The sequence below is a fragment of the Euwallacea fornicatus genome, chromosome 9 (genome assembly GCF_040115645.1).
Source record: "Euwallacea fornicatus isolate EFF26 chromosome 9, ASM4011564v1, whole genome shotgun sequence".
Lineage (NCBI taxonomy): Eukaryota > Metazoa > Arthropoda > Insecta > Coleoptera > Curculionidae > Euwallacea > Euwallacea fornicatus.
Window position 1 is genome coordinate 43,233 of NC_089549.1, and position 27,478 is coordinate 70,710.

The 27,478-nt window shown below is 36.3% G+C and overlaps 4 protein-coding genes across 8 annotated transcripts; 3 read left to right on the forward strand and 1 right to left on the reverse strand.

Annotated features, from left to right (window-relative positions):
* Nucleotides 1-623: 623 nt before the first annotated feature.
* Nucleotides 624-2,053, forward strand: LOC136341185 (uncharacterized protein C16orf52 homolog A). The gene is made up of 3 exons (XM_066285868.1): nucleotides 624-885; nucleotides 1,031-1,243; nucleotides 1,437-2,053. The coding sequence occupies exons 1-3, from the start codon at nucleotides 783-785 to the stop codon at nucleotides 1,622-1,624; spliced, it is 504 nt and encodes a 167-aa protein (XP_066141965.1). The 5' UTR covers nucleotides 624-782; the 3' UTR covers nucleotides 1,625-2,053.
* Nucleotides 2,054-3,020: 967 nt separating this feature from the next.
* Nucleotides 3,021-15,765, forward strand: Isha (Insulator su(Hw) mRNA adaptor). Of its 2 annotated transcripts, none has more exons than XM_066285854.1 (22): nucleotides 3,021-3,197; nucleotides 3,915-4,205; nucleotides 4,287-4,461; nucleotides 5,982-6,055; nucleotides 9,694-9,890; nucleotides 10,518-10,680; nucleotides 10,734-10,889; nucleotides 10,942-11,203; nucleotides 11,252-11,460; nucleotides 11,520-11,652; nucleotides 11,703-11,804; nucleotides 11,862-12,113; nucleotides 12,166-12,345; nucleotides 12,849-13,023; nucleotides 13,070-13,207; nucleotides 13,271-13,431; nucleotides 13,491-13,607; nucleotides 13,663-13,986; nucleotides 14,049-14,216; nucleotides 14,271-14,495; nucleotides 14,671-14,973; nucleotides 15,026-15,765. In XM_066285854.1, the coding sequence occupies exons 1-22, from the start codon at nucleotides 3,168-3,170 to the stop codon at nucleotides 15,214-15,216; spliced, it is 4,026 nt and encodes a 1,341-aa protein (XP_066141951.1). In that variant the 5' UTR covers nucleotides 3,021-3,167; the 3' UTR covers nucleotides 15,217-15,765. The 2 variants fall into 2 exon arrangements, with proteins under 2 accessions (XP_066141951.1, XP_066141952.1); XM_066285855.1 differs by having other exon boundaries at nucleotides 13,085-13,207.
* Nucleotides 15,766-16,985: 1,220 nt separating this feature from the next.
* Nucleotides 16,986-19,444, reverse strand: SCaMC (Short Calcium-binding Mitochondrial Carrier). Its single transcript, XM_066285863.1, has one exon. The coding sequence runs from the start codon at nucleotides 19,347-19,349 to the stop codon at nucleotides 17,922-17,924; it is 1,428 nt and encodes a 475-aa protein (XP_066141960.1). The 5' UTR covers nucleotides 19,350-19,444; the 3' UTR covers nucleotides 16,986-17,921.
* Nucleotides 19,445-20,281: 837 nt separating this feature from the next.
* LOC136341184 (leucine-rich repeat flightless-interacting protein 2) lies at nucleotides 20,282-25,726 on the forward strand. 4 transcript variants are annotated; one of them, XM_066285867.1, is made up of 7 exons: nucleotides 20,282-20,613; nucleotides 21,155-21,241; nucleotides 23,395-23,655; nucleotides 23,842-24,220; nucleotides 24,277-24,432; nucleotides 24,693-24,877; nucleotides 25,320-25,726. In XM_066285867.1, the coding sequence occupies exons 2-7, from the start codon at nucleotides 21,158-21,160 to the stop codon at nucleotides 25,428-25,430; spliced, it is 1,176 nt and encodes a 391-aa protein (XP_066141964.1). In that variant the 5' UTR covers nucleotides 20,282-20,613; nucleotides 21,155-21,157; the 3' UTR covers nucleotides 25,431-25,726. The 4 variants fall into 4 exon arrangements, with proteins under 4 accessions (XP_066141964.1, XP_066141962.1, XP_066141963.1 ...); XM_066285866.1 differs by lacking the exons at nucleotides 20,282-20,613; nucleotides 21,155-21,241 and adding exons at nucleotides 22,537-22,867; nucleotides 24,972-25,044; XM_066285865.1 differs by lacking the exons at nucleotides 20,282-20,613; nucleotides 21,155-21,241 and adding an exon at nucleotides 21,989-22,287.
* Nucleotides 25,727-27,478: the final 1,752 nt, after the last annotated feature.

Consider the following 27,478-nt stretch of genomic DNA (forward strand, 5'->3'; position numbering starts at 1 on the left):
GTCTAATGTGAGACAAAAATGAACTTGGTGATTCGAAATCTTTTACGATTGTCATACTGAGATGGAGAAAACAAAATTCAGAACCTTAAAATAATCCTTGTATAGGTATTGGTGATTTTCCACGTCTCAGTTAGGTACTTGCCACCAAGAAAGTTTTCTTCCAATTATTTTCCTGTTTCTGGAATTCTATATTTTCTTCGCATTTCTGTTCAAATACTACGATTACCGGTTCTGCGTTGTTTCTCCATAAATTTCGTGTTGATACATCTTGGGAATTTTCAGGTCAGCATCATGAATCTTGTTAATGGATTTTTATGTGCCAGACATGATGGAGAAAAGCAACATTGGACTCAAGTTGAAAAATACAATTATATTATTTACAAATTAAATATTTTTTACTTATAAGTTAGTTGCCCCGTATTAAATTAATGTCTTAGTTTATTACAATATGCATAGCATTACCTAATTTCGACCCGAATTTTATTACAAAATACAAAAACATTATATGTTGCCTAATAAGGGTTGCGCCACATCCAATGTTGCCGGAATTCTCATATATAGTTGGTCTTCTGGTTTCCAAAGAATCTTGACTTACTATTAAGTCATAGACGTGACATTGACGTAGAATTAACAATTAAAAAAATAATCACTATTTGACGTGAACGATATATTATTCTGAATTATTTATAATTATTTTAACAATATTGTAAACGAAAAGTGAAAGAGATGAGTTGATGGTTGACTTGGTCTGTTAGTCACAACGATTTAACCAGGTTCACAAAATGGATAAGTTAACTTTAATATCTGGAACATTGTTTATGACTGCAGACATTTTTGCCATTGTAAGTTTGGCCAGACCTGATTGGATAGTCACAGATGTTGGAGGTAAAAAATAAATATTTAATAACGTATATTTAAGTACCATAAAACTGGAGTTTAGATCTTCACTAATGTTCACACAAGGGTTTTCATAAGTATCAAATAAGACCACTGAAGTTATGAAGACAATTGTGATTTTTTTTTGCTTTAGGTGAAACAAGAATGGGCCTAATGTCTACTTGCATGACTCTCTACAAAAGAGAGCAGATTTGTTTTACACCTGACTTGCAGCCAGAGTGGTTATTAGCCCTGGTTTGCATTTTTGTGGGGTGTATATGTATTACTACTACCATTATTCTCTTAGCATCATCACACTGGGACCGAAATGTTGTTCCATATGCTCGCTGGGTAGGATTTACAGCAAGTAAGATTTCCTTAATTCCAAGAATATTTACTTTTTTGTTCAAAAATATTCAAATCAATTAGTGTTTGTTGGTAGGAATGTTTCTACTAAAACTACAAATGTATCTTTCTTTCATTAACAACTATGGGTACCATTTAGGTTTCAACACAAACTGTGACCATTCTAAAGGTTGACATGACTTAAATTGTTTCAGTGGTATTGTTTTGTCTTGCTGCAGTTATCTTTCCAATGGGTTTCCATGTTGATGAAATAGGAGGACAACCTTATCAACTTCCCAACAGCCATCAAGTTGGAATTTCTTACATTCTGTTTGTAGGCGCCTTATGGATTACGGTAATCTCAGAACTATTTGCGGGAAAAGTGTGTTTGCCTCATTTTTAAGTGTTACGAATCCTTACTAGTATTTCAGGCATGCTGAAATATGTGATATTCGACAAAACTTGAACTAAACAAAGTGTTAGATCATAAGCATAGTAATAGTAATTTTTTTCATGGAGTAACAATGAAGGGAAACATGTATTCAAAAAAATGTTTTTTAAATCAATAATCTTCTTTTTTTTCTGACTTCACCATATATTTAAATATGTTACAGTGAAAAACTTATATTTTGAAGTGTAGAATGGACCTGTCACGTTTCAAATATTAACATCATTGGACACCTCAAGATACAATCACAAAATTCTCAGCTTGAAGAAGTTTTGGAGTGAACTTTTATTATTTTGATAATATAGAATGGGGGAGTTACCTACCTTTTCCAGGGTTATGTCTGAAAATGCAAACTAAATTAAAAAAATTTAACATGTTAGGAAATGTGTTTTTGTGTGTAATAATCAGAAAACTAAAATAAAACCTTAATGTATGTGTGCTTAAAATTTTATGCTAAGATTCTTAGGTTATAGTTATATTCTCAATCTCAAACAGCTGATCAAAAACAAATTAGTTTGAGGTCTGACCATACTGAGAAGCTTTTTATTTTATTACTTATCACCATTTTTAACAAATTGCGTTATGACGATAATTTTGAAAGTATTTAAAATATAACTAAGAAAATATTCATTATGACGTCATCCAGTGTACAATAGTTTCGTATTTCATTGACCATTTATTTATCATTAATTCATGGGTTTGGTATTTACATTACTTAAAATTAATCTAGTATTTTAGATAATCTTGAGACATGTTAAGTCCTTGTTTTGTTATATAATGATAGAACTTTGACATGTACTTGAATTTTTATTGGATATATATTTTTTTACAAGTCAATATTTACAGTCAAAATGTATAATTTCGGATGGTCTACATTCTCTGTCTGGACTCAGAGGGTCTCACAGGATCTATTTTGGTATCTAGCTCTGTCGAGAATTGAGAAGTTAAAAAAATTCCTCAAAATATTCTTGTTAGACCCTTGCTACTACATATTTAATTTCTTATTTAAAGACGATTAGACAAATCATATGATTTTATTATTTTTCTTAAAATTATTTTAGCGTTCCTCTGGCTTTCTTTTGGATCATGTATCATTAATATTTTACTGAATAATTGATTATTATTTGCTTTTGGATTAAATGTGTTGTTTCAATTCTTTTTGTCGTTTTCTCACACTACACCTTGTTAATTTTGTTGGATATAATGCAGGATGATAATAAGTATTAACTGAAATGAACCTCTCAGTGGCGTTGCCCTATTCCTTTTATAATTCTTATTTTTGAATATTTAAATAAGGTTATAGAAATTTTGATTAACTTGACAACTTTTATACGAAAACGTCACAAACGTCAAAGGTAATACGCAAAATGGCGTCCACTTCTCACGCAAGAGAACATGCTTATCAAATTCATTAATTTTCAGTTAATTTAATCTGGTTCTAGTGCAAATTAAATGTGGTAGTGTCTTGTGAGGACGTATAGAAGCAATAACTGCCACCATGGAAGCTGTAAAAGCTTTTAATTCGGAGGTAAGTTCGTTGTTAACTGTGCATTGAGTGGCCCCAAACATGTGCCCCTCCCGGCATTTTCACTTCATTTTTTCAAGAAAATATCGGATTTTGGCCTAAATTAATGTTTACAATGTGATGTGCATGTTTTGGGCTTTATATCATAATAGTAAATATTACAGTTTAGAATTGACATAACATCTCATAATTGGTAGTAGATTTTCGCATTTTTCAACCTTCATTGTCAATTTTATCTATATAAATGCTAATGATAATCAGTAGCTATTTTGATAGATAAAAAAAATTGCAATCTTATATATAGATCTCTATTCAACCATTAGTTTTTGCTCTTTTCTTTCGGCAGTTGAGTACCTTGTCTCAAGGCCCTTGTTTCTATTATATACATAAAGTATAAATCTCGAATATAAGTAAGAGAAAGATAAAAGTAATTTATATTTAAAGGAAGATGTCTGTTGACCTCATATAATTCATTAAAAAAATATGGATAATATGTAGCAGCATAATGTGAAGAAGGTGAAGAGTAATGTCTCAATATAGTTAAATATTATTAAGTTAAATGTTAACAAAACTGTTTTATTGTATTTTTGTTGACTCAAATTTTACTGTTAAAAAGTTGATATATTATACAGGTTATTAGCATATTTAGAGTTGAACTATGATCTCTTCCATCAAGAGCTGTCTGAATCCCAATTTACAGGACCTTTCATTCCATTACAGCTTTCTTCTTTATATGAAGTGAAACCTCCTATATCAAAAGCCAAAATGACAGCTATCACAAGAGGTGCTATAAAGGCCATCAAGTTCTATAAGCATGTGGTGCAGAGTGTGGAGAAATTCATTCTTAAGTGCAAACCAGAATACAAAGTTCCTGGATTATATGTGATTGACTCTATAGTCCGGCAATCTAGGCATCAATTTGGGGCTGAGAAAGATGTGTTTGCACCCAGATTTTCGAAAAACCTACAACAGACCTTTGTCAACTTGTTTAAGTGCCCAACTGAAGACAAAGTAAGTGATCTATATTTTTTGTGATGAATCTAACTTGAAGTGCAATGAAGATCTATTCTGAGAGACAATGTAACTTTACAGAGTAAAATCATCAGAGTGTTGAATTTGTGGCAAAAGAACCAAGTGTTTGCACCAGAAGATATTCAACCGCTCTTCGATCTGGCAGACCCCAACAATCCAATTTATCAACAGATCCAGCAGCAGAGCACTCCGGTTTTGCAAACCAATGGATCACAACCGCAACAAGTTGTGAAAGGTTGGTAAAATTAATTTTAACACTGAATTTGTGTATTCTGCAATGTGCCAATGATACCGAGATGGAGGAGAGGAGACTTGCACTTTTTACTACAAAACGTTAATAAAATTGCTGGACATTTCATGGAAATTTAAATGCAAAATCTAAAAGATTTTTTCTGATTTTTTTCTGATGAAAATTAATATTCAAAGTCAATTCCAGCTACATCTACAAGTGCAAAACCTCATGTTAAAATTGCAATTTTATATTTGATATGAATTTATCAAAAAGCTGCAGCATTCTTGGAGAAATTTGTGTTTGCTAATCAGCTCTAAATTCCATGCCAATATTTCTACTATTTTTGTTCATCTGTAATATTTGGTTGTGCTGCCAATATATATATATATATATATATAGAGAGAGAGATACATAATTAAATTGTCCTTCTGTTTCAACTCATAATAATGCACAAATGTATGTCTGTATTGGGACTATTATTTTGAGCAAAGTAAGGCAAATTGAAGTTTTGTCCATTTATCATTAATCCCCAATTACTATATTAGGGCTGATTAGTTGAATCATGACTTGAGCTTAGCTCTCCTAAACCTGATTCACATATATATATATATATATGTATATATGTATGTATGTATGTATATATGTATGTATGTATGTATGTATATATGTATATGTATATATGGAATTGGTTTGTCAGATTGACGTTATTGTGGCACCAATACATTTTTTGTGGGTTCAATTTATGAAAATCGGATTTAAATGAACCAAGTCAATTACGGTTCAATAACTTAGCCTTAGTATTAACTTTTGTTGGGTATGCTTCAAATTTGTTATCTGTAAAATTCAAAGGTACAGTGAACAGGGTTTGGTAGAGAGATCGGATTTTTCCCTATCAACTGATTTTTTAACCAGTTACATGAATGTATATTGATACGACAGCTAATCCGCCAGCCAAAATCAGTTAACAGGGATCAATCTAATCTAGATTTTTATTTCCAAAAGCCCCTTTTAGGAACTATGTAGCAGATCAATGGACTTTTTGAGCATCAAAATGGGGAATTTTTCTTGGGTTTTTCAAAATTTATTTTTGCATAATTATTTTGCGTATTCGCCCATTTCTATTCGCCCACCACGCCCCAGTCAAATGACAAAGGTAAGGTTTAAATTGGGGAGAGAGCGCCGGATGACTTTGACTGGGGCTTAGCTTAAAGGTAAGTCTAGTAGCATAAATAGTAGGAACAACTAGAATGGTATTAGGGGCATTCACCATCTTGTTCAGAAGACTTTAGAACATTAATTTTTTTTCTCTTAGTCATATTTAGTTGTTCGTACTTATCCGTAATCAAGCCTCAAATTTCCAATCGACCAATGCCATTAATTTGACGTTTGATTATATTATTGTTAAGATATATTTTGGAATTGTATCGATCGCAGAAAGGATTAGAGAAATATGAAGGAAAAATTGCGCAAATTTGGCACATTGCGATGCGCACGCCACTGTCTAAATAAGTTGTTCATGATAGGTTCGCCGGCTCTTCAAAGAACCCCCACCAAGGCCAACCAATCAACCACGGCAGAGGCGGCCACACCTAATTTGGTTAGTTTCGGTTTTGTGATAATTAATAAGGGCGACTACCGGAAGGACACGAAAGCGGCTTTATTTGACAGAAAAATGTTTTTCTCCCTAGGGGTTAATGCGTGTTTATCAGTTTATATTGAATTTCAAGTTGTGCTGTTAATTGTTGCAATGTAGGCTTAGGAGTATGCATTTGATATGTTGATGTTCCCAGTAACACCATTAACACTACATTATTATTCATTCCAATTATTATAGATATAGCTTTCATTGAAGTTACCTCGTTGAGTTGTAATTCCGTCCGATAATGGGCATTGCATAATTTTTGTGACCTATTTGCAATGGCAATATTTTTTATGAATCATTTGTTTAAAGCATGTGGTTAAACTTTAAATAGTTAGTGTTTTGGTCTTTCGGGGAATTGCGAATGGTCTTTAATTCAACTTTAAAGGCTTGAATTTGACTTGTTGTAAGTCTTAAAAACTGAAGGCACTCATTATATAAAGGACCGATAACGGTAGCCAATTTTTTACCTTTAACCGGGGCTAAATTGAAAAGCTGGAAGTAAGGCCACCTTTATTTGTTTAGACTGACAGTGCCATCATAAGACTGACCAACGGTAACTGCAAAGTTGGTTGTCAATTTGCGCAAGATGTCAGTTCGGGTTTATATATTGAGTGCTTCTATCGCCCACTTATGGAATACGAAAAATTGCATCTGTTAAATAGTATTCTAAGACATTGTCAAAATTAATGATCGTCCAAAGAGTGCAATGCAATTTAATTTTTGTTTGTGGATGCATTGGTACTAGATCTATTGGGAATTGATGATTTGGAACTAGTTGATTCTCGATGATAGCCATCCAATCTGATTCATTGAAAATTACTGATCGATCGGCTCCAAATCATCGTTTTCATCTAATAACATTACCCCACGCTCCATATTGAATTATCATTCTGAATTTAAATAATTATGAGGCGTGTTAGTATCCTTATATATTTATATAGGTATCCTTTCATGTTGGTTTTTTGACATTGCTAACAGCACTCTCGTTCGACCAATCAGAGCTAGTTTGTCAAAATCCATACTTTTCACTTAATGAAAATATCGCAAATCTTTGCTGTGACATGACCTTTAGAAAATTTTGAAGGACTGTCACTTGAGAATATCGAACACTCCCCAAGTGTGTTGTATAGAAACAGACATTTTTCTGTTTTCTTAAATTATTGAAATGGCAAAATTGGGCTCGGAGGATTAATTGGAGGATTAATTGAATTGTGTGTGAATTAGGCTGAATACTCTCATATTAGAGAATAATATTTTAGTCTCATTTTGCTCACCAATAGGTTAAAAAATTCGATTTTTCTTTTCTCTTATTTTACAGAAATACGTCTGTAATAAGTTCATTTGTATAATATCAGCGGGAGCTCCAAAATTATCTTATAAAGTGTTTGTGGCATCTTGGGGTGATAATATCATGACATTAAATTTGATATATTACAATGATACTTGATGACCTGTTAGGTTTATTCTGGCTAGTCAGGATGTCATCCTAGAATGACGTAAGAATCCTTTGCAACTCAAATTGTAAATTTGAATTCAAAATGAGCAATGTAATCGTTTAGAAGGATTCTTTAACCCTTTTGAGATAGTTTCAAGGTAGATTGGAACAGGCCTTTTTTATGTGCTTATTAACAGTTGAGATAATCATTTTTAAATTGTTAAATACCTTAATGAACTTATTCCAGATTAATTTTCGGTTAAATAAGTATTGGTGAAATATGGAGGGTGTACTAGAAATGTTATTTTTGTTTGTTAAAAGCTTTGGGAAATCTATATTTTTAGAGCAAAAATTTTACAAGAGTTTTGATGTTTTGCATCAACAATCGTTTATCTCCTTAATGGTCAAATTAATAATGTACTGTTAACGTTAACATCGATCTAGTTTCTACAGAAATCAAGAATTTGACTCAACACCGGTCGCAATTTAACCTGTTTATGGAAATCCGTTCGTAGTTGAAGTTAACGTATATTGATTAGACGACCTTAAGGGCCAAAGTATCAAAGTTTTGTTAACCATGCCATTTAGAACGTAATAAATAATGCACTGTTAACTTAATCAAGTTAGTTTTCAAAGAAACCAAGAACCTGACCGTCTAGGCCCTTACGAAAACAATCTTGTTGGCAAAATTAACAGCACTTTGATATATTTTGAACAATTTTGACGTCATTTAAATTTCTTGTAGTGTAGAGTATTTATCATAGACACGAGAAAATAAAGACACACTATACTAAGATCGAAGCCTTGAGCGGATGTTCTTGCATGGCTAGATAATTTAAAATGTCAGGCTCGCGAGGATTGTCCTTCGGGTCTAAATCAAGATTAGAAGGGTGGTGGCCGACTTCGCGAAGTGATTGGCCACTGTCACTTTCAACACTGTAAACATCCGATAGGTAGTACTAAGGACTGCGTGAGAAGTCTTGATGACGACGAGACATATGAAGATGTGCTAGTGGCATATTCAATTTTAATGCATGCCAGAGTGCAGTACTTGGCATAACCAATTCTGCTGCTCAACAAAAACAAGAAGTTATGTCCAAATAGACTGGTCGACTCCCTCAAGTCAACGAAACCACTGTAATTCCACATAGGCGAGACGTGGGGAGCCCAACGCTATGTCATATACGTGGTAAAGGCACTCCCGCATTCGCCGCCTTTTCCCCACCACCATTATCATCATCAGACAGCAGCGATTAATCTCATAATTTCTACGGATATGATCTTCCAGATAAAAGTGTTTATTAATCCTTAATGAGGTTCAGTTTCTTCAACACAGGTGGAAAAGAGAAAGAGGAAGATGGAAAGGAATTTCGACCATTTTTTTATTTTCTTCGGAAATATCTTCTAGATAAAATTAAGAATATTGATGTATTTTGGCGATTATTGAGAAAGTCGCAGATGATTTCTGAATGCTGGCAAAATTATGGAATTTGTTAAAGCACAAAAACTGTATAAATATTTTCTCTTAACCGATTTCGGAAAATTTCTTGCGATCCAGGCTCCGGCGCGTTCCTATTGCTCTCTTATCTGGGAGTCTTTATATATGAGCTAAACATCCACAAAAACCTTACAATGCAAGTGGGCCAACCTGTATATATGTTTTGAACTGTTTCCAATTATGGAATAGTTACTCATTTATTATAAATGCTATTAATATCAATCTAGTTACCACAGAAACCACCAGGCTCTATTCTAATCTTTCTATGGAAAGTAGCTTGCAGTTAACGTTGACAACACATAATTCAGGACTTTAAAGTGGTAATTACTTTTCAATATCCTTTCGCGAAGTTATGTTAGTAACATTATGTTTAGAGGTAAACTTTGTTGCTATTGACCATATTGAATCGGTTTATTGAAAACATCTTGTAATAAAAGAAACTCTTAAAAAGGCCAATCAAGTGAAAAACTATCAACAGTTATGAAAGGATAGACCCTGTAATAGATTTAGTACAGTTTACGCCCAATATGGATATATACCTTAAGTTTTTGTGCCTTTCATTGCGTCCAAATAAACAACTTATTTAGACAAAGGTTTTGTGCCAAATCTACGTGTAAGATTTTCCGGAACAGTTTTCAATATTTTAATTCGTCTTTACAGAACATAACAGATCCAGTCCTGCAGCAATTGCAGCAGCTGCAAAGACTGCTCACCAAAGGTACAGATCCTACGTCACGGCCTGAAGTGCATTTCGATCGTAAATTGTTGGATTTCGACTATGGGGACGATGAGGAAGAAGTCAATCCCAGTCCTCGTCCTTCTGCGACAGCCCCTGTAGCCACCGAATCAGTGGCGAGGTAAAAATAAAACGTTTCTTTTTAAATATACAGAGTGTTTGGTTACAAATGGTGCATAAATTAGAATTTCTTGTCCCAAAAAACCTCCGGATATACAGTTTTACAAAATGATCTGGAAGAAATCACAAGATATTAAAGAAAATGTGATTTATTTTTTCAACTTTAACACCCTGTATCTTTGTTATTATCGACTTTGGTACAGGTAAGTTGGGTTAAATTTAGTCCTTACCTCATGCTCTGTTACTTCATTAAAAGAATGTATCGAGTTACCAAATACTCTATATACAAAAAAAAAAACATTAAGTAGTTCAATTTTCATCTGCGGATATCCTCATGTTGTAAAAGTAAGGAGGATGACAACTGTATATAGCCCACTGGGTCATTAAGGTTTATAACAACATTTTGTTGATTACCCTCTCCTTCAAGAAATTCAAAGGTACAGCTATTTTAGGAAAGATGAAAACTGCTTGTTTTAAACTATTAGAGTAGATCACTAGTCCGAATATCTTATTTAATTTTTATCTTATTAAATTATTTAATCCATGTTGGTTATCTTTACCTTTATTCGTTTTTCTATTATGCGCTGTGTTCGCTATTACCATACAAAATATGTAACGCAATTTGCAGCCTTTTAACTAATCCTGAGGTGTTGCGGCAGCTGCAGACACTTCAGAGCACTCTAGCCGGCGCTGTAAGCGGGCCTGAGGCTGAAAATGATCGCTTGAGAAAATTACATGAGATGAAGATGCAGGAGGATGAGTTTGACAAACACTTGGCCCAAACTGTTCCTGCAAGTTTACTTTATGGTGTTTGTGAAGAAAAATCTAAATTTGGGTTTTGCAGAATTTGCCCTTTGCGGCCGAGTGTGATTTCAAAGTAACGCAGCAAAGTTCGTCTTTGATTGGAGGACTACATTTTATTCCTCCTCCACCGGAAGAGCAGTTGAGACTAGGCTTCGACGCGAATTTGATGTTCGCGGGGATAAACAACGAAGTTGAGGTAAAATTTTTGGAACTTTGTTCAAAAACAGTTAAGAATTGTTTTTTCTTAGGTCATAACATTAGACCATGATGACTCGCATTCGGAAGATGAGAGGTATTCGAAGAGAAAAAAAAGCCGGTCCAGGTCTCGTTCTAGAGGTCGAGACAAAGATAGAAGGAGGAGGTCGAGGTCGAGGTCTGGATCTAGATCACGTGGACGCAGACATAGATCCAGATCCAAGGATAGAAAAGACAAGAAGGAAAGGGAGAGTGAAAAGGATCGAGAGAGAAAGAAGAGGGGCCTGCCGGTGATCAAGAGCAATCATTTAAGTGGTAAGTTCCATATTTCCAATGCCACTTTTTTTTTAACCTTTTGCGCAGTCTGCAGTACAACTTTATGGGTGGGACACTTGTCCAAATTGTGCCACCAAGACGATCTTTCCAACACTTTCGGGGAATATGGCGATATCATTAGTATTGACTTGATTATTCCTCGAGGCTGCGCCTTTATCGTTATGCATCGAAGACAGGACGCAGCCCGTTGTTTGACCAAATTGAAGAATTACAATTTGCATGGAAGAGCCATGACCGTAAGAATTTTTTTTCGATCAACAATAATGTTAATTAATTCGTTTTTTTTTTGTTTTAGCTGGCTTGGGCTCCGGGCAAAGGCGTCAAAGGAAAGGATCTTAAGGACTATTGGGAGGGCGATTTGGGTGTCTCTTATATTCCTTACAACAAGCTGAAACAAGATATGGATTTGGATGCTTTAGAAGACGGAGGTGGTTCGGTTTGATTGCGTATTTTTACGTGTATTGAAGGTATATTTCAGGCATGATCGACGAAGACACCATGCCTGAATGGATGAGAAAAAAGATGGAGGATAACAATAAGAAAAACCAGCCTGTAGAAGCTTCACCATATATGCTCGGAAGTAATATGGAATCTCCAATCGCTGCGTATCAAAAATACATATTAGGTACTTTCTTAGTGGGAGACGGTTCTAATAATCACTCCACCATCGACACTAGTCAGCCTCCCCCGATGCCACCAACTACCCTCATGCAGCCGCCCATGTTGCCGCTAGTCAATCCCTTCCAAATGAACAATAGATTCTTGGGAGTTTTGCCGAATGTACCTAATTTAACCTTAGGCGTGCCACCACCCAATATGGCACCGCCACCCACAGTTCCCCCGCCTATGATTCAGGGTTTAGGGCTGGGAATCAATTCACCTTTTCAAGGTTGCTGTGCAGCACATTCTTGAGCCACTGGTGGTTATTTTTTTTTATTTAGGTGCCCCTGGATTTATGCCACCCAATTTGCCTCAAGAATCGAAACCTGCTCCCCCAGAGTCACTAATGAGTTTGGCAGGGCCACCCCTGACCATGCCTCCCGGCATATCCATGAATCAGCCGCCGCCCCCATTGCACATCAGCATGGACGATAATATGGACGTGGAGATGGAGGATGCTAGTACGTATCAGTTCTTTCGTTTATATTTTTTATACATCTCTAGATATCATGTGATTTTATAACTTTTATAATTCACTAAATCATGTGTATCTCAACGTCGTTTAAGTAGTTACAGAGTCGTATTTAGTGTAAAGGAGGAAGTAAAAAGAATTTTATTCAACTTTTTGAAAAATATTAATTCCTCAGAAAAGAGTTAAGCCATTGGACTTAATATAATTTTATTATCCTAAGCCTTTTTTTTAAATTATCAAATTTCCAATGAGGGCAAAATTATAAAGTCGTACTGAGTTCTGGATATAAATCTTAGTTGGGAGGTTATTTGTACCTATAAAAAAATATAATTATCGGTATTTTGGGAAAAATTGTAGTCAGAAACATGTTACACTACCGAGCTGAAGGAAATTTCGCAACTAGAATGTAAATTCGTCATATGTTAAGGAAAAACATAGTACTGAAGTTAAGTCAATTTTTTTGGTTGCATTCAGTTTCGCCATGTTTTTCAGTACATACCGATATCAATAAGCCCCCTCCCAGTCTACTGAGTGATTTACCACCATTGGGCGGCCCTTTTATACGAGATAACAGGCGGGACGATTCTCATTTTTCTCCTGGAAAAAGGGATAACAGGAGGGATAAAAGTGGGGAAAGGGGCCGCAGAAGAAGTCGCAGCAGAGACAGGTTCAAATACTACCACTTAAAAAATGTTTCATAATGTTGAGTTTAGACTCGTAATTTTTAGAGACAGGGAGAGAAACGACCGTGGAGGACGTGAAAACAATAGAGACAGACGCGAGAGAGATCGTGATTTCAGAGGTGGACGCGATAGAGATAGACGAGGTGGCGACAGAGATCGCGGAAACCGGTAATGCATTCGATTGTTATACTATGGTTTCCATACAATTTTTGTTTCCTTTTTTGGTGTTAGGTGGAATTCGGATCGCAGAGAAGATCGTTTTGATCGGCGGGGAGGAAGGGAAAATAATTATGACAGAAGTCGCAGGGATTGCCCAGAGAGAAGAGAACCGGATGGAAGGGAGAAGAGTGAGAGGGAGAAAAATTTGAATGAGAGATTGAAAGAGATGGCTGGTAAGTTTTTGTTTCTGATTGATAACATAGGAAATTTGAATGAAGAAATTTGATCTTAGGTATTAAATTTGACGAGAAGGTAGAAAGAAAAACACCACCTAGACGACCATCGGAAGCCAAAGATGAAGATCCTAAAGAGGAGGGGTTGCGCTTTGAACCCCCCCCAGGGGTCGGTGGTAAGCTTAATAATAACAGATCATAGGGCCGTGTACAGCAGTAATTTTATGATAGACGAAAATCCTTTGAAACCGGAAACGAACTCCCCTTCGGAAACTAGAAATCCAAGTCCCGTAAATCGGTCTGAAAACCAGATAGACGCAGGTCAATCCCAGACAGTTATGCAAAGTGACGCTTTAATGGATTTTCCTGAGCCTGATTTTGAAGCTCGTAGATTTGATGAGCGATATAGGGACGATCCAAGCTTCGGTCGTGATCAATTCGGATACGAAGGACAGCGATTTGAGAGTGAAGGAACATTTGGATCACAAAGCTTTGATGACCCTTATAGACCTGATGGAAGATTCGATTCGGAAGGTCCTCGGTTTAGGGGCCAAGGTTAGTGAAGTCAAGGGTTTTCTTTTTCGTTTTTTCGGAGCGTAACTGAAGAAACTCTGTAGGTCCTCCACTATTTGGAGATGAAAATTTTGGCCCTCCTCCAGATATAATCATGGACGGCCCTCCGGGTTATGGGCCACCCGATTTTGGCTCCGGATTTGATGGTCCTCCTGGAGGATTTGATGGACCTCCAGATAGATTCATCCGAGGAAGACGAGGTCGTGGACGAGGTAGATAACGATTCATAAAATTATTTTTTACTCTCTAATTTTCCTATTGCCAAGGACGTGGGAGAGGACCCGATTTTTACCTGCGGGATGACTTCGCTCCGCCAATGATGGATGAAAGTTTCGGGCCTCCAATGCGAGACGAATTTGGTCCGCCAATAAGGAACGACTTTGGTCCACCTAGAGATGATTTTGGACCACCCAGAGAAGATTTTGCTCCACGGGGCATGCGAATGCGTGGCAGAGCGTTCTTCAATAGGGGCGGTGTTAGGGGCAGGGGAGGTAAGCTATGTAAAAGATTTAAATAAAATTTAAAAGTAAAAGAGAGGCGCAATTGAGTAACGCATAATATAAGATATTCAATTAATAAAGGTTATAATTTTCTTATCCTCAATTTTTGCATCACTCCAAATTGATGAGATTAAAGAAAAATTAGGTTTAGAAAACTACTTTTTAGGACCTCCATTCCGAGACGGCTTTAATCCAGACTTCGAACCACCGGAGTTCTATAGAGGTGGACCGAGAGGTCGTTCCTTTGGTGACGTCTTTGGGCGTGGTCGAGCACGTGGTTTTCGTGGAAATCGTGGAGCACGAGGCGACTTCTTTGAAGGCCGAGGAGCGCCATTCGACGAAGGCCCTCCGGGAGAGGAGTTCGAGGGACGCGCAGGACGAGGTAGGAAAAAGAGCCGCTCTAGATGGGAAGGAGAAAGCATCGATGGGCCTCCGGGAAGTGAAGATTTTGCTGCAACAACCGGTGACGGTAAAGATCTTTTGCTTAATTTAAGGATTTCCTTTACGTCTTTTAACTTAAGGTGGAGGTACACCTCTACGTGACGAAATAGATGACCCAGGACCGCAATTATTGGACTTTAGCGCCCGTGAATCAACTGAGCAGGCTGCAGTGCCTGATTCAAAGCCACCACTTGTTGAGACCCATAAAGAGCCTTCAGCTACTGTGGTTAGTGTATCAGAGCCTACAGAGACTCCTGCTGAAACCGAGTAGTAAAACGATCACATTAGTCTAAGTCTAAGAAGTAATTTTAACCCAGAAGAGTTTGTTTAGTTTATTATCCAGGTGAAAACAATTATACAATTATGGGGAATTACGGGGTGATAAATGCTGATTTAAGAGTGATTTATTGTGTTTGATTTGGCAGAGTGGGGTGATTCCCAAAGAATGAAAAAACGTCTGATAGTGTTGGGTTTACCAATCAGTTAGACATTTATATGTAAAGGGTGATAATGGAAAAAAACCTCAAGTAGGCGTTAAAATATCAGACGCGTATTTTTGCTATTGTCAATGTTAGGCGAGTGATGATGGCTTTATTTAATAAATCACTTTTACGGTTCATCGCCTATTGTGAAGTTTTTTTGATGATCATCAGTTACTTATGTACATTCAGTGGCTTGGAAGTCGATTGTAAGTAGAATGGGATATGTATTAGTATATATCATTTTGTCTTAACAAGCCTGTAGTTAGTTGCTTTTAGTCCTTTACCGATTAAAGTGAAATGTTTGGAGATATTAAATAAACATTGTTTATTGAGCACAAGTTTTTTAATTTTTTAGAGCACACACTTTTTACCCTTTATAAGTTCCCTTTTCTTTGATCTGAATTTTCAAAAAAACGACAATTAAGCAAATTTCAAATTTTGGTATAACTTTCAGTAGTAAATGGCAATATCACGGTAATATTAATATTGCCGTTCCCACATTTTGAAGTTCAAATGTAAGCATAATTGAAGATATTCCTTGTTTATTGTTAAGGAAGGTTATTCGTTATTCTTGACAATGGCGAAAGAAATAATAATTACACTAACAATATTATTTGGCTCTAGATGTGTGGTTGCCGATGTTGCAGATAGTCGTGCTGTGCTATTTCAACCATTTTGATTTCATTCCCAAATCAGTTTTACTGCATGTATTCCAGATGCCATGACATGAGTCATATATTTCTTATGCGAAAATTGAATACACTGTTTGAATGCACGTGGGTATAATAAAATAACCCATTTTCCGGGTGTAGTACAAACAACGAAAATTCTGCTACTGTACCAAAGCCAAAGAATCAATTAAAGTTAAAAGGCTTCTCGTATATAAAGCCACTGCAATCTTGAGCGGCATCTTGAAAATTATCTCAAAATTTTAAAAAAGCGAAGTTTTAACTCGTTTCGTTGGTAATTTCCTGAAGGAGTATAATCTTTTACATTGTATTTAAATTTGTATATTCATATATAGGCCAGTAGAATAAACTATTACTTGTGCTAGAACCTATTCCTATACAATGCTATATCTATGTTATTTCATTGTATTTATTACGTACCCCTTGAAAAATAAATTGCTCTCAGAGTCTGCCTTCGAATGGTTATTTGAAAACGTGACAAAATCCAGACGCTGACCTTTGTAATTTGTCGATTGGAGTTCCCCTAGTTAAGTGCGTCATAAAGCGAATAAACGATAATAAATCCTGATAGAATATTTCCGATCTCAAAGTCTAATAGTATTAAATTAAATAAATAAAAATCTACGTGTATGGCACGAGGAAATCACTTGATAGCTGTAAAACGTATTACATTATCTACTCAACTGTTATATGGATATTTCGCACTTCGTAAACACATGATTCTAAATTATTATAGTATGTACGTAAAATTTATTAGTCCATATAAAACTTCCGGATGTCAATGATGACTCACAAGGATGATTAGATTAATAGGACGGAATTCTCGATCGAGCCAGAGGTATCTTGTTCTAGTTATAAAATACCAGTACTAGTTTTAACAATGGTTTATTAATTCTGAATAAACTGGCGAATTTACAAACACTGACTGAGTATTCGGTTAAAGATTATGATAAAGTTCAAAACTCGGAACATTTAAAACTTTAATTTTATATAAATAATGTTATGTAAAAAAACGGCAATCCTTATTAGGAAAACATAAATTATTAAAATAAAATGGAATTAAAGCAAGCAGTAGGAATTACCTATGCAATAACATCACAGGACAGGGTGGAATAGAGGTGTATGCAGGAGAAAACAAACAATCAGACAAACAATAAAGGCAAAAAAATCTTCCCACTCACAAATAAATAATCATATAGCAACAAAATCATGGTATTTCACTATTAATAAGCATCTTGTAGGCTAAAAAAATATGCCTGGCCGTCTCAAATTGCTTTGAAACAATAAATGAAGATCCTTTATAATTTTTCGCTTTCTGGGTAATACAAGGGGTGCTCCCAAGTGAGTCAACAACAAACTTCAAGTATGTAGTGACTTCCAACAAAAATGCTTGCTGCTGATAAGCACTATCGTTTTATTCCGACAATCAAAGTACTAAAGCGTAGCTAGACACATGTCTACATTATTTTCATTAAAGCATTGATATATGAGGTCCAGAAGTCTTGAACACTGATTTTAGTTTACTGGTAACATAAACCACAATTAATAGATTAACCTTTTAATGGAATTAAATTAAATCCGCCTTTGCAGGGGAGCACCACCTTGCCAAAGGCCTATCTAGTACTAGCTACAATATTATAAATTATCACAGAACCCATTCTTAAACCTAGAAATGTTGTCTTATATAAATATTCCAAGAACGCAAAGTGGAAATACTCAGAGAGGAATCAAGCTAACCCTCTCAAATAGCGGCTTTTATTAGAATCACAATTAAAAATAAATAAATTTCCTAAAATCCTTGACTATCATGTCATGTGAATGCCCAAAATTCTACTGGCATATTCATACGTCACATAGCTTATACTCACTGCCGGAATCGCCTTAATGAAATTTGGCGTAATCCCACGGTAAAGTCCAAACACGCCCTCTTTTTGGAGGATGGTACGAATCACCCCAGACATGGAGGCAGTACTGGAATCAATAGAGGTGTGAATCACTTGGGCTTGAAGCCGCGTTCGTACTAATGCCAAAGGATAAGAGCACATCTGTCCTAAAGTACTACTGGCACTACCACAAGCGAGTAACATCCAAAATCCTGGCTGCTCCTCAGTTGAATGAGTTTTGAAATACTTTCGTTTGAGCGTCTCATACACTGCTAAATCTATGCCTGCATAAGGGATAATGCCTAGTATGTTGGGAATGTAGCCTCGGTAAAATGCATTTACACCTTCAGACAGGTAAATCTTATAAGCTGCATCAGCAATACTGCTGTACTGTCCTGTTTTCCTTAGTGCTAGTCGAGTTTTTAAAACTTCTAGAGGATAAATGATGGTTTGGCTAACACCTCCAGCAATAGCCCCTGCAAAAAACCTCTCATAAATGCTTAAGGATTCCTTAGAATCTCCTTTAATGAGCCGTTTAATTTGTTCATATGCAGCAAATTTGAGTGCAGACTCTGGGGCTATTTTGAGCACGTTCATCCCATTGCCTCTCCACAGGCCTGTAATACCTCCCTCTTTCACCATGTTGGTCAAACAATCAGCAATTTTCTGCTTGGAAGGCTGTACTTGCAGAAACACCTTTAGTCGATCCAAAGGGGCTGTACAACTTCTTGAAACGGCCCCAGCAACACCACCTGCTGCTAAATGCCTCCACCATTTCCCTGACTGCAGTTCGCTCAGAGTGAAATCATCAGGAATGTTCATATCCTCACCAATATCAAGATAAGTTGAGTGCCTCCAGTACGTGATTAGATCTTGGATGTTACTGCTTGGCGCCAGCAAAAGAAAATCTCGCCATTCATCATAGCTAATATTAAGACTACCATCCTGATCCATTCTCTGCAATAAATTGATGGCCTCCTGTCTCTCCAAAGGTATTCCCAGATCATTAAAGGCTCGAATGAGCTCTTCCAAATCAATTTTACCATCGCGGTTTTTGTCTAAACTAGCAAAGTGTAGACGCAGGTTTTTCTCATGTTCCCTGACATAGTAAATGAAGTCGGCCAGAGCTAAGTCTCCGGTGGCGGTTTTGTTGTGTTTAATGAACTTCTCGGCATACTTCTGGCTTACCCCCTGTTCCCGCAAAGCGGCTGACAAGTCGTGGATGTCGATACGGCCGTTCCCGTTCTTGTCCAACTTGATAAATAGGCGCTCCAGACGTTCTTCATTTTCTTGAGGCAGCTCGTGGAAATAATGCGGCGGCACCTTTGGAGGATCTTTAGAACGGGGCATATTTTTACCAAAAAAACTAGGTTGCAGTCAAACTGCCGAGGAATTTGTACCAACTTCCGCACATTCTCCGACCTACTAAATTAAAATAATTAACCTAGTCAAATTTGACAGATGGCGCAAAAATACAGAGACAGTAGTAACCAATAAGCCATATTTTAAGTTCCCAAATATGGAAATATGGCAATCCAGCTATTTTTTGTGTCACTTTTCGATTCAATTTAAATGAAAAAATGTGTGAAATAGCTTTCTCATATTAATGTCACACATTGAAAAAATAGTTTATCAAACAGTAGAACACAGACTATTTTTAATGTTAAATAGTAGGAAATACTCTTTCTACCATACCTCGTTACATATTTAAAATTCATAAGAACACCATAACCGTTTCCCATGTGGAAATAACTATTATGTAAATTCTTAAATGCTTTGATACGCTGCAAAAAACTAAAAAAATATGAGAAATGAGAAAAAAAGTCTGAAGGAAAAAGTTTTTTAATTGATTAGAGTATTCAAATTATAATAAAGGAAGTGAAGTGACGTACCCCAAATAACTTAAAAATGGGAAAAGAAAGACGAACCCTAAGCAAACTATCACATAGTAAACTTACTAATGTTTATCTAAGTTTTTTTCATTTTTAATGTATCGAATATCTTTTCAAAAAGCGATTATGAACATAAAAATTTTAAAATTTATTTAATTAATGTTTTAAGGGAGCAACTGCCAACAGAAATTTCGCTGTTGCCATCACATGGCAACAGCATCCTTACGAATGCCTCCTGCCTTCTAGTGAATTTCTACGAATATCCCTAATTAAAGAACAATGTTCCTCTCTGTCTCACCTGAATTTACCTATGGAGAAAAGTGAAATAAAAATATATATTCTGGAAATTCACTTTTCTGTCGTTGTCAAGATGGCAGCAGTGATCCCGGTCGCGATCGCAAGAGAAAAGTCAAAAAGGAAATGTCGTCATCCGTTTACGACACACATGTGTAAATTTTTCCAAATTTATTCGATATTAAGCCCCAGCAACCGCTTGAAGCATCACAATTTCTTGACCCTTAAACCGATAGTTTAGCCCGTGCGTATCGGGCAGTTCCCGTGCTCTCTTATCCCTGATAGAAGACTCTTCAGGGACAGTCAACAACACCCTTCCCAAGATTTCTGTGCGACCATCGATTTTGTTGAATCATTGTTGAGCGAAAATGCTCGGCAAAAGACAAACTAGCCCCAAACTACCGTTAAATGTGTCTTAATAAGCCTCGGTAAGTACCAAGGTGGTTTGCTGGCAATTGGCCAACTTTCCGAAGGTCTTTGCTAGACACCTGCAAGTGCTATTGAATTACAACCTAATTGTCCACTGAAGTAATTCCTTTCCCAAGAAATAATTGTTTAATAGGAAGTTCATTAATTTTTTGGGGATATGGATGCTTGTGTTATGAGAACCACAATTTCTTCTATCTCTTTATGTTTAATATTTAAGTTCCTTTGGAACTATACTTTAATTTGGGTACATATGAATATAGTAATTTAACACTGCTATCTGTCAGGTTTAAATATTTGCAGGATATATCAGTAACTCATTGGCAGATTTACCTATACAACATAAAGCTTTGGTTAACTTGAAACAGTTATCACTCAATAATTTCTTTGGAAACTATATTCCTACTAAACTCACTAGTACTTCAATAACGGATTTGATAAGGAAAAATTACTAATTGACTATTTATTTTAATATCAAGCTAATTTTGGTGAAACGGTTTCCAAAAGTTTAAGAGAATGAATTAATTTTATTCTGTATATCAGACCATGGATGGTGCAGGTGGTGGTAGAAGGCGAATCGCTGCCAAATCATCTGCAGAGGACCAAGCTCTTGATCAGATAGCAAAGGAGGTGAGTCCACATAAAATCAAATAATTTAGAGCCCGCAAAGAATAGTTTCAGTAACTTTATGAAGAGGGCAATTCACACAGAAACATTAAAATGGAGGCAGTGGTTAGTCTCTGTGTTTCTATGAAAAATATCTTCCAGATAAAGTTATCAGTACATTAAACTAAATAATCAATACTTTTATTAAAATGACATCACTTTGTGATGTTAAGGACATTTGATCACAGGTGAGATGAGAAATTTATGGTGACAATTTAGATATCTAGTGTATATTTACTAAGAAATATTCCTAGATTTGGGGTCAGAATAATAAGCTATGTTTGAGGTTATCTATACCAATAATTTGGCCTTTAATACTATTTCCGCTTGTATGGTTTCTTTAACCATAGTTCTGCGATTTAAACTTATTTTTGCCTCTCTATTTTAGTTAATTTAATCAGAAGCTCTTAAGCATCTACTACATGTCTCGGAAATGGTATTTACTTAGGTGCCTAACGCTCCTTCAGAAAATATTTTCCATCAAAAACTTTTCCTCCTCGTTGCACGAACTCATTTGCCGGCATATTATTTATAGCAAAGCCCCCGTTTTTACGTTCAATCTACAAGTCTTATTATAGAAAGTCCTATAATTTTGTCAGATGCAATTTCGAACTTTCAAAGAGCCACCCTGTACCTCCTCGCTGATGCATTATGCGTCAAGACGCGCGTCGTCAGCTGCTTCATGCAGTCGTCTAGCCGGCTTTTCTTCCAGAGGTTAGTGCTCCTAGAGCGCTCATCGATTTCGTCTGGAAAAACGTTGCGTGACGTTTACATAAAATTAGGCGATAACGATCGTGTTAATCACACAAATCTGTGACCGCAATATGATAATTTTGGGTGTGAGTTTCTGCAGTACGCGCGTGCTATCGCTTATTGAAGGAAAAATGCCCTGTCTGTGCGGTTTGAATACTTTATCCCGAAGTCCCTCGTTGACCGATTGCTTAGAGGAAGAGAGTCCCGCATGGGAGAACCCAAATGGAGTTTTATTGGTTGCCACAGCAAAGAAAAACGTGAGTGATGGAAATCCGCCTTTGTAATGTATTGCCATAGTCATCGTAAAATAGAGTAACAATTTAGGTCATACACAGATTTGCTACAACAATCTAAACAAAACAACGATAAAAGTTTACTTAATTGCATATTATCCAACGTACCATACATAGGTATTTTTAGTAGTGACTCCACCTCTCAGCGTTACACCGACGGCTATTCAAGAACTGGTACTTCCGGAACCGGTTGAAAAAATACAAGCTATTTTTAGTACCCAAAAGTGCGTTCATCTTTAGGTACACTGTTTCTTATCTCTCAAAAACCAATAGTGATAAGTTAAGGTTGACAGTAGTACCTCATTGGCTACAGCCACGTATGGAACCATTTTAGTGCCTTTAGTGATACAATAAAATGTTCCAAAGTCATGGGTCAGTGCAAGAATTGAACAATAATAAGCTAAAAGACGGTATAAAGGAAAGTGAAACGAGTTCGGATTTCATTGATACCAACGGTTTTCTGAATTATGATTATGCCATGATGACTAACAAATTGGACGAAAGTGATGTTATTAACGACTTTATGTTATCCTCGAGCAACGAAGTAAGTAGTATGCGGCCCAGATAAAGAGAGATAGAGACGTACGTTTCCTTGTTCTGGGTATTTTTAGATGCTGATATGATTAGGGGATTATCAGCTAGATTCACAGCATAATAGCGATTTAAATTATGTTGGAATGTTTTACTTAAGTAATAGTTTTTTTTAAATTTTATTTCGCAATAACGCTTTACGTAGAAATAAACGTTGTTGCAGTGGTGGATTTGCATAGGAAATGTTAAGTGTGATCCTCCTTTACGCCATCCTTTCTAGAATTGCTAGTCATTTTAAGTTTTTACCAACTAAAGATCTCAATAAAACGACTACATTTTCAGAATTTGGTTATTTTGTGTTAAAATATTGCTGAAATATAGAGTACCTTCAATTTGTTTAGAGACATTTTAGGTTTTCCTAACGGGCGTTGCAGAACTTTAAATTTTGAGAAAATTTTTTCTTTCTAAACTTGATACATTTAATTAAAATGTTTATTTTAATGTTTCACTTTAATTTCATAACAAAAAGTTTTTTTTTAGGCTGAAGCCCGATTATGGGCGAAAAGGCAAGCTCGAGCGGAAGCTCGCGAAATCCGTATGCGGGAACTGGAACGCATGCAAAGAGAACAGGAAGAGAATGCCGACCGGCAATTTGACATGATGGCGGCAGCTTCCACTGAACCCGTGTGGAGCGGTAGAAGTCGGTCTTCGGGAGCGGCCAGACATCGCCCTGCAAGCCGGCGAAATTCTGAGGATTCAGTCGAAGATAGTGGGGGCAACAACAGCTTACGAGACTTAAGGGTAACTTCTTCCATTCTTGCCTAACTTAATGGCTCATTGCCAACTTTGGTCAAAATTGTAATAATTTTTCATGTGGAAATACTTGTCAGCTATCCAAATTAAACTCGCACCGACACGATTTTTTTAAATGCATCACCAGTCATTAAAATGCAAAACAACGTGATTCTAACTTGTTTCAATGTTCAGACCGAACTCAAAGAGGTAGAGGAGCGGTTCAGGAAAGCAATGATAGCGAACGCGCAGCTGGACAACGATAAAGCTGCGCATACCTATCAGCTTGAGCTGCTCAAAGATCGGATCGAGGAATTGGAAGAAGAGAACGCCCAACTGAGAAGGGAACACCGGGACAAGTGTCGCGAGCACGAAGAACTTAAACGGCTCCATCAGCAGCTCAAACAGGAGCTGGAGGCGTACAAGTTCGAATTGGAGGAAAGAGACAGACTGATTGCGGGCAAGGGGCTGGTGATAGTGTGTGGGGACCCAGAAGAGGAGGGCCAGCCGCCTAAGAAAGCGCTGGTGCAAGCGGAAAATGCTCGTTTGTTGGAGGGCGGCGATGGCAGTCTCGGTAAGAAAACGATTTTGCTTTGCTTGGCATAAGTATGATTTATTTCTATTTTGCAGATGTGCGATTAGCGAATTTCGCAAAAGAAAGAGGAGAGCTGCAGGATCAAATTAGTAGTTTAAAATTAGAATTAGAGGAGGAGCGAAGTAGACGCAGGAAATCTGGGGCGAGCCTGAACGGGCCGTTATCAGAGTACGACCCGGATGACCTGCAGCGTAAGCACCTTTATTTGACTGACTCTCAAATTGATGAAACTTTTCTTATAAGAAATAATATTTGTTAATATTAACTACCGTGAAATTCTCCGGGCTAATTATGTAAAGCTCTGCGTTGGTACCTTTTCGCAAATATATTCTTAAAAATCTTGATATGGAAAATAAAATAGTACATTATTCAATTGGACTTCAACGTTCCTGTAGTCATTTTGCGTTTTTCCCAATGGGGGTAATGTCTTTAACTTTTTTTTTTTTTTTAGGTGAAGTAAGTAAACAATTGGCCGACTATAAATTTCGAGCACAGAAAGCAGAGCAAGACGTGGCGACGCTGCAGGCCACCGTTGCCAGATTAGAGAGTCAAGTGATTCGGTATAAAACTGCTGCTGAAGTCTCTGAGCAGTCTGAGGAGGCCCTGAAGGCCGAAAAGAGGAAGCTTCAAAGAGAGGTGAGTTTACAATTTCACAGCTCTTGTCATTGGACAAGAATTCAATTACATATGAGCAAAAGATAAGAATTTTTTTTTCAATTCCGTTTTGCAGGATTCTTCTCTTAGCGACATTTCGTCCATTGAGAACACTGAGTCTGAGCATAGCTAATAGCTTATTTTAATTGGTAATTATGACAGAAAAGTGTGTCTTAAATCCCATTCTGTTACTGCAGTTTCTCATTATACAAAATCTCATCTTGTGTAGTAACTGTCTCGTTATATAAGCTAATATACCTATATTCCAAACTAGTTAATTAAAAAATATATTGAGTTACCTAGCTTGTTCTTTCGGTGTTTTGTGCCCTATTGTTAATTGTTTTTTTGGCGTTTATATTATTACGTACGCGTCGAGACTTCTGTGTGCATTTTCGTTTAAAATCTGAAATTTTAATATTTTCAGGCAAGGGAGGCGCAGAACCGAGCCGACGAGCTGGAAACATCCAACACGCACCTCCTAAAACGGCTTGACAAGCTGAAAACTGCCAAATCGGCCTTGCTCAAAGACCTCTGACAACACCCCAATTTCCCGTAAATTAGCGCATCTCAGAAACGGCTAAATCCTGGAATTTTCTCAATTATTTATTAACATTTACGGTGATTTTCAACTGTAAAACCATCGAAATTAGTCCCTAACTGAAAAACTATATAATCCGCTTTTATTAACTGAAATCAACGGAATTGGTTAATGGCTATATACCGGGTGTCCTAAGCAAATAATCAGATAAAAATTGGTTTGCTTCGGGACATCCTTTCAGAACTATTAATTCCATTTGTAAATACCTGTAATAATAAATTTAGTCTGCATGATGTGAGAGATTATTGTGAGCATATCCTGTTACGTCCCAATATTGAAATGACAATTATTTTACTACAAATTTGAGTTATTTGATTGTTTAAAAGGTTGGCTTTGACTGATCACTAATTTAATACTACTTATTCAGTATGATTGACTAGACTTCCAATTAGGCAAGAAAGTGAAGTGAGGTGGCAAGCGGAGCCAGAAGAGATTCTGGTAACTTGTATGTTGTTGTTGACATTTGTTTATGTAAGCGACATTGTGCGCAGGTATTGACACTATAACCACACCATTGATCCAACACTTTTCTTTTAAATGCTCTGGTGCCTTATAATTAAACAGAATTCCCGCCAGCTGGGTCAGCATTGGCGTATTGTTATTTACCTGTTCACTCAATAGATTATTTAATATTGTTCGTTGGTGTTCTGGAGATAATGTCATATGGTTTGAAGCGTTGATATTACAAAATTATTGTATTTTTCTTGAAAGTTTAGTTTCCTTTATTTATCACAGGTATGTCAAAGTTTGCAAATGTTTTACATAATGATCTCTTCAGTGGTTATCCTCTTCATCGAAGATACTTTAAATTATTTTGCATATGCGTCTGTCAAAATTAGGAAGTCGGTGTTTTTTGCCGGTCAACATAAATCTGCACGTAATCACTGAAAAGATATATTATCCATAGGCCGGGGCGTTAACTAACTGTTTATTTACCTGGACTGGATTTTCAGGTTATTCTGCGTTTGTCGTTGTCAAATACCATTTACCGAATATCATCTCATATACATCATATATCTTGATATATCTGCAACTTTCATTTTGACAGTTTCTTATATTCAATTTATTTATAAAAACTTCTGAAAATTCTTTATTGGTCTTAACATCTCGCAACCAAGCTCATCAGAAAATCTCTTGCCAGTATATTCGCAGCTCTATTTTTAACAACATACATATATTTTAATAATATTGTTCGCAATATGCCAACGTCGTCTTTTGTATTGAATTCTTGAAACCGCTTGCCTACTCCTCTTGCTCTGGCGATTACATTTATTCCGAACAACAATCCTCATCGAGACTTATCGTATATTTGAGTTATTTTATTAAACAAAAGGTTAGACCTGACTGATCACTACTTTAATGACTACGTATGAGTATGATTGACTATCTTCGAAATTGGTAAGAACGTGGAATGAGGGGGTAGAAGAGCCAGGAGAAACGTGTACACAGGGTCGGGTAATTTGTATGAGCCTTGTATATACTCGTTAATCTCTGTTTATGTGAGTCTCACTGTCGCCACAACAGTGATCCAACAAATTATATTATATATTTTTTGCTTCAAATGACAGTTTTTAATGCACTTATTTGGTAAATGTCACATGAAACCTCGGACGTTAAATGCGCAGTCGCTAGTCGCTATTAAGTATTTTTTCTATTTAAGCGTATTTTACTACGTAATCAATAAAATTTTGTAAATAACGTGAAAGATGTGATTTTTCTGTATCCCACAAATTATCTCAGACCTGTTTCTCTGTTTTTTTTCGGTTAAAGGTATTTCCTTGAAAAATAAATATTTACTAATTTAAAAGTTGTTTTCTTTGGCTTCATTTCTACAATATAAACTTTAAACCTCTGAATTGTTTTACGTAAATGAGGATAAAGAGAATCTTGTATGGGAAAATAGGGTATATTTTACAAGGATTACTTTTAATAATTTGTTGTCCTAACTGACGTATTAAAGTTTTATGTCTGTTTGAGTGGGTTAC